At 40.8% G+C, this 7,500-nt stretch overlaps 1 protein-coding gene across 1 annotated transcript in view; it reads left to right on the forward strand.

The window, feature by feature from the left end:
* The window catches only part of LOC138018449 (E3 ubiquitin-protein ligase TRIM71-like), a 20,661-nt gene that overhangs the window by 679 nt on the left and 12,482 nt on the right, over positions 1-7,500 (forward strand). The window contains exon 1 of the mRNA XM_068865076.1: positions 1-847. This exon is cut by the window's left edge and continues 679 nt beyond it. Within this exon, the coding sequence (XP_068721177.1) occupies positions 1-847 (847 nt within the window). The remainder of the gene's footprint in view (positions 848-7,500) is intronic.

A 7,500-nucleotide genomic window follows, 5' to 3' on the forward strand; every position in this document is an offset into this window, starting at 1 on the left:
AAATCTGAAATTACAAAAAGAATGCAAGAAGTTGAAGCAGTTGGCTGTCACTTGCAGGAACAAAAAGAGATATTGGAGAAAAGAAGAATTGGGGTGGATCATAGCTTCGATCAAGCGACGATTCAAGTTAATCGCTTCGCTGAACACTGCATAAGCTTAATTCGGAGACATGAAGAGGCCATGTCAAAAGAATTACTCAAGGCGAAAGAGAGCTTTGAAAATGAATTTTCGTCCCAAATGACTAGCTTGAACGGGAAACTTACGGATATAAACAGTAGCTTGGAGTTCGGCAGAGACATTTTAGAGCGTAATAATCTGCCAGAGATCTTGAACGTTGAAGAAACACTTGAACGAAGGTTTGAAGATTTTTTGTCTTCCTCGGACTTCAATCGCCCCATTGAGATGAATGTGTCTGCCGTGAAGTATGTCGGAAATAATTTGTCCATGTTGGAAAAAGAACTGGGGAAGATAATTTTCTCCAATACTGATCCTTCGATGTCCATTGCTCGGGGCAAAGGGCTGTCGGAGGGTTCACAAGGCAACGATTGCACTTTTATGATTATCACGAAAGACTGGCAAGGTGAAACAACCTACAGTGAGACTGACAAAGTTGAGATTGACATCCAGTCATTGCGGACAGGAGAAGTCATCAAACCCAGGATATGCGACTCAAAAGACGGCTGCTATGAAGTGAAGTATAAACTCGACGATGCAGGAGAATTCAGTGTGTCCGTAGCAATAGGAGGCGAGAAGATCAGGGGCAGCCCATTTCACTTGAAAGTTGAAGAAATAGCCAAAGAAAAGAAGAACGAAGAAAGTAATAGAAGAAGAAAAGACAATAAAAAAGGTGAGCGACGATATTTATTACTAACGAAAGACTGAAGTGATTCTCGTACTTATCAGGACAATTTAAGCAATAGGCCTTTTGCAACTAACGATCACATGGTACAAAATCCGCCATGCTGGAGGGCAAGCACATTATTATTTCCCCGCTGGGACATTAAAACAAAGGCAAGTCAAGCTTGACTGGTTCAGGTCTCTTTGTTTTAATGTCCCAGTGGGGGAATAATAATGAGCTTGCCCTCCAGCATGGCGGATTTTGTACCATGTGATCGTTACTTGCAAAAGGCTTATTGTCTCTTCTAGACACCTGAGAAATTCGGTTGGTGTCAACGGGATTCAAATCCATGATGCCGGTGCAGTACTCTTGCAACTGAGCTATGAATCCTCACAGTTAGGACTGAGCAGGTCAATTTGTTGGGCTCATGAGTTCCCGAGAACTGAGGACTGACTAATGGAGGAAAGAAAAGAAATTGGATATTTTTTTAGCATAAAGACCAGTGGTATTCCTTGTAACATAATTGGCAGAGCATCCTTCTGGCGAACGGAGGTCGTAAGTTTCGAATCTTGCCTGGGATACTAATTTCTTTTACCAAGGAAATAGCATATCATTTTTCCCCTGCCACATTTGAAAATTGTTGATCCAAAGAAAATTTCTAAATCAGAGCAATCAGTATTTTTCCCAAGATATTGCGACGCTATCGCTTCTTGATCAGTCGAGTGGTTGATTTCATTATCGGTCTTGTGATTAAAATTTACCACAAGGCTATTTTAGGGCATTTAGGTGGTAGGTCTAGGCCCCCATCCACTTTAAGTGTCGGGACCGAGGACTTAATTCCTTGATGAAAAATGCGTCCTTAACCCGGCGTTTGTCCTTGTGATCCTCTGATGTTAAAACTGTGAGGTCTTGTATTGAGATGTCATGTTTTAAGGTCTTACACTGTTCGTAAACGGCTGAAGTGGTACGCGTCTTGTGTTCTAAATGGTCTTCCAGTTTCTCGCACATACTGCTTATCACAAGCATTGCAATTTTTATGGTAGACAACGCCACTTTTCTTTTCCAGAGGGTTGTGGTCTTTAACGTGTAATAACTTTGATCTTAGAGAGCCATTAGGCTTATGGTAAACAGTAACCCCATGTGCACTGAAGGATCTCCGAAGTCTTTCAGATAGTCCAAGTACGTGTGGTAGCCGAACAAGTATTCCTTGCAGCCGCTGCTACCCCGTCATACTATCTCCCTTTTGCCGGCAGGTTGTATATCTACTACTAGTTCGGGTTTCTTCATTTGATCTTCCTGCTCTGTTACCAGGCCAGACAATCAGTCTGTCATACGAGATTGGTCGATTCAAGACTGAAAACTTCAAGAGATGTCCGAATAGTACCTGCTTCTCGTTTGATGGTGAACTTTATCAACAAAAGCAAGGAGCAGCTATGGGATCACCCGTGTCACCTATTCGACACCTATTGTAGCCAACGTCTGCCTGGGGTACTTTGAGGAAACCGCTCTACGGTCATCCACCAATCCACCGTCTCAGTGGTTACGATTTGATGACACCTTCACCTTGATAAATCGTTCCCAAATCATCTAAATGCTATTGATCCTAATATTCGAATCACGTCTGCAGTGGAGAAAGATGGGAGATTACCGTTTTAGACACCGGCCTATGCGTGAAGGATGATGGGATGACTAAGGTCACTGTGTACAGAAAGACAGACCGGTACCTTAATTTTAGCTCTAATAATAATCTGGAACGTAAGCGTTCTGTGGTTCGGACCCTCCTGCGCAGAGCAACAAACGTAGTAACGGAGAATGAAGATCAAAAGAAGGAAGAAGAGCATGTCCGATCTGCTCTTAGCATGAAGTGGATGTACAACCTTACGGCAAAAAAGGAGGAAGTTCGCCATGTCTCAGCTTCCGAAAATAGCTTTATCGGACCATTATACCATCTTGGCAAAACCGATTAATTCACCGAAACATAAACCGGTTATCAACAAAATAGAGTCAAGCGATATGCGTGACAGTGCGTGGCGGGCGCTGGGACGCTGGATGACAGGGAAGCACTGGGACATAGTCTTGTCTGCTACTACTGCGGAAGACAAGCTTGCGGTTATACTGAAAGATCTAAATTCAACTATTGACACATTCCTCCCACGGTGAGTAATAGGCGTTATTCACGATAGCCGCCATGTTGGTTTTCATATTGTCATGCAAATTAGCCATCTGTTATGCTGGGGGGCAAACATTGAAAAAAAAGCAAATTGCGGAAAATCGGCTCAACGAAATATTGAAATAACATTGCAAAACGTCCATTTTAGTATTTAGAATTAAGTACCTTTTATAAAAATTTTACATCTTTTGATTGCCTTTGACATTTTGACTTTCTACTTCTTTATCTGCTCATTTTTCGCTAAACGAGATGCTTCCGTGAAGCATTCACTGAGTTGCCTGTGGTACAAGCTACAGAAAATCAGAAGGCACTGAATTGTGTGGTATTGAAATACAGCATTCCAGTCTCTGAAGAATAACAAATAAAAGAGAAGCGAGAAACATTGGCTTCTGGGCTGACATGTTGATAATTTTCAAGTTCCCTCACAACTTCGTTTCACCACAAGTGTGCCCTCTGAGCATCTGACAGCCTTTTAATACTAAATTTCACTGAAGTCAAGCCCTGTTCCGCGGGGTTAGTGTTAGGATGGGAGACCAAAACAATAAACCCCTCATACAAAACAGAAGCATCTGACCGAAAATACTATTAACGCTAACAAATGCGAACTCAGCAAGGTACAGATTTTGTTAGCTTGCTTTATGCAAAACAAATATTGATGAAAAAGCAAATAAATATTGATACACAGTTTTTAGAAAGAGCAGAAGGAAGTTTCCGGGACGGTCGATCGAGAATAAAATATTTACGACATGAAAACAACATTAATTTTGAACCGTGAATATAAAATATAAAAAGTTACGATCAGCGACAAACATTTTGGGAGATTTTTTCTACGTTTAAGTAAATTGCAAAATCGAAAGTGACATGGCCGGAATCCATTAAGTTGATTGATTAAGTTACCCTGGCATGTTTACTCGCCAAACAGTGAAGCATCTGATGATGGCAAGATATCGGGTTTTTGTAAGTTTCTTTTTCCGTCAAGTGTTATAAAGTTTGAAATGAAATGAGCGAAGTCAAAACAAAGATCACAATCGCCCAACTCTTGTTTATGCAAAGTCAAAATTTACTCTCCAAGACGCGTACGACGTTATTTATCACCAGGTAATTCCATCATTTTGGAAATAGCAGCTACTTTATTATTCATCTGCGTCACAAGTTTTCACTGATTTTGGGGCTCATTTTGTTGAAACTCAAGCACGCTTCCAACAGGCCTGTGAACCCTTCCTGCTGACTTTCCATTATTGAGCTCCATAAGGGTATATTTTGTTTAAGGATCCACTAAAACGCCATTCGCGTTACATGATTTTCGACGCAGTTCCACTACCCTCTCGATACTAAGAAAATACGCGCAGAAGGCTCTATGCACAGACACCACTTACCAGGGGAGTGACAGGCAAGACCTTTACCGACACGGAAAAAATAAAAATAAAAAATAAAAAAAAGAAACCAAACAAACTAAACGCAGACCTCGACTGGGTTTGCCATAGGCAACCCAGTAAAAACCTCAAAGTAACTTGTGTAATGATTGTATTTTACTGGTTAGGTGATAAACATTCAATGAACATGGCGGCCATCGTGAATAAGGTCTATTAAGAAAAACCCAACTGACAGATCATGGATTACGAAAAAATTCAAGATTTGGATTTGCAAGCGTCAAACGGCTTTTATTCGAGGTGGCAAAGACTCCCCGTACTATAAGGTCCAGCACGATCAGCAAAGCTAAACAGCATTACTATCATAGCAAAGTAGCCGAGGTGGATTCCACCAATCCTAGTAAGTGGTGGAGGCAAATAAAGTCTCGTACTGGGCAAGATATCCAACAGGAGTGGTATCATCAGTTTCTTGGTAAAAGTAGGAACACTCAAGCATTGGCAAATTAATAAGATTAATAATTTTTTTTTGGCCAGTCTTACCGAACACTTTTCACCCCTAACACAGGCTAGACCACCAAATTTTGTGCCACAGGAACTCTTTGTCTCCAGAGATGACGTTTACCGCTCCTTGTCAACGCTGAATACTGCTAAGGCTGTGGAACCGGATAACATTCCCAACAAACTCCTCAAGGATTTTGCACTAGAGTTAGCCACAGTCATGATTCAGGACATTTACAACCAAATACTGGAGGATGGACATATCCCCGCGCTCCTTAAGTCATCAATCGTCACTCCCATTCCTAAGGTGACCCCTCCCATGGAAATTGAAAGTGATCTTCGTCTAATTTCACTTACGTGTACTCTAGCCAAGGTCATGGAAGGATTTGCTTGCAACAGGCTCTTACCCAAGGTTGACGGCAAAATCGACATGCGGCAGTATGCACTTAAGAGACATTCGACGACTGATGCGCTGCTTTACATGTTACAGGCCATCTACGAGGCTACGGACAGCGCTGATGCCGGGACTAGAATATTCTATGCCTACTTCTCCAAGGGATGCGATCTTATTGATCACAATATCCTTATGACGGAACTTCAAGAATTCGATGTCGGTGAGGCCCTGCTCTGCTGTATTCGTGCGTTTTTGACTAACCGACGCCAGGCTGTGAGAATTGGTGGTAACATGTCTGATTGGAAAGTTTTTAACGGTGGTGTGCCTCAAGGGACGAAGGTCAGCGTGGTTCTTTTCTCTGTGATGACCAATAGACTACTGTCGGACTGAAAGTTACACACCAAGTACGTGGATGATACTTCTGCTATTGAGATTCTACCCAGGAATTCCATTTGCCTGCTGAATTCAGCTGTTTCTGATATCTATTAATTTGCCATGGACCACAACATGAGAATAAACCCTTCTAAATGCAAGGAAATGTTGATCAATTTCATGCATTATTCCAACTTTTCTTTAAGTCCAATAATTATTGGAAACAAAGTAATAGAGCGTGTGTCAACTTATAAGATCTTAGGTGTCCATGTTGACTGTGACCTTAAATGGAATACCCATGTAGAATATATTTGTAAGAAAACAAGTAAAAAACTCTATTCGTAGCGGGTGACCTGTGCTTGAATATGCCATCCCAGTATGGCAGGCAATTCCCAGCTAACTTTCAGATAAAATAGAATCTCTTCAAAAAAGGGTTGTGCACATGGTGTTTCCTTACATAGATAGTTATAATGGTGCGCTTTTAGCAGCAGGTCTAGACACTCTCGAACGTAGGAGGAGTTGGCTTTGTGATTTATACGAAGAAAAAAAGAACCCTTTCACTTAACCATTAGACTACCACATCGCTAACTACCAGAACATTTTTTAATGTGTCAATATACTTTTTCTTGATGAAAAGTGCCTTCTTAACCCGGCGTTCGTCCTTGTTATCCTCTGATGTTAAAACTCTGACGTCTCGTATTTTGATTCATGTTTTAACGAATTGCAACGTTCGTAAACGGCTGAAGGAGCGCGTCTTGTGTTCTTCCGTGTAAGCCCATCACCAATGACCTTCCGGTTTCTCCCACATAATGCTTTTTACAAGCGTTGCACTTTTTATGGTAGACCATGATCTTAGAGAGCCGTTAGGCTTATTGTACGTTTACACAGTAGGTTTAAAGTTTATTAAACTCTCGTGTAGTTGGCTATAAACTAAATTAACGAGTTACTTACGAGCATAAGAATAAATACTACTATTTACATACTGTAATAATATTACTATCTACATATAAATCAATGCGCTTATTTAGAGGAAATACCTGAACATAAAAAACTCTATGTTCTTTTTAGATTACAGTTCCTCCTGTCCCTGATCATGAAGAAGTGGATGTCCCTTTTCTCTGCTCTCAGGGAATATGGACATGTACTACTGATGTGGGGCAGAAGCGCATTTAGAGGCTGGCTGGTATTGGTCGTTAATTGAACATTCCCAGGTTCGAGTCCTGCGAGTTCAGGCATTGGGGTTCGGATTTTAAAATATATATTCATTTCCCATAATTCCTATCAAGCGCTAAGTGTCCGAAATTGACGATAATGGTCAATGTAGAGAAAATTAGGAATTGTCGATAATCGTCATTTCAGAGGTAGAGGATGGTTTGCAACTAGTGGTGAAGCCGTGAGGGGCCTGAGACGAGACGGCGAGCGAAAAATGCAACCTATTCTCTATTGAATTACCGATTATCGTTAATTCGTAATTTGCTCTGGATTTGTTATTATCGTTAATTTAGAAGACTGAAAACATGATATGGATTATAAGAAAGAGTCAGATACTTTTTAAAATACAAACAATATTTAAACAATATTTGATAATGCTGTATTATCACTCGGCAACAAACAATACACTGCAAAAGTCGGTTGCCAAATTTCACGAGAAAGCTAAACATTTTAAAATCAAAGCTTAGGCCTAAATTATTCATCCAGCTTAGGCCTAATTACTCTTCAGCAGCGATATTCTAATGGGAGACTTAAATAGATGTATTTTTGAGAGTGCCGTGTCTTGATCTTCAGTAGTGAGGCGGAAAGACGCGGTTCCTATACAGTAAAAACTCCGGGTTCAAATCCAATCTACGGATTACAATTT

This window comes from Montipora capricornis, chromosome 10 (genome assembly GCF_036669925.1).
Source record: "Montipora capricornis isolate CH-2021 chromosome 10, ASM3666992v2, whole genome shotgun sequence".
NCBI classification, from domain to species: Eukaryota; Metazoa; Cnidaria; class Anthozoa; order Scleractinia; family Acroporidae; genus Montipora; species Montipora capricornis.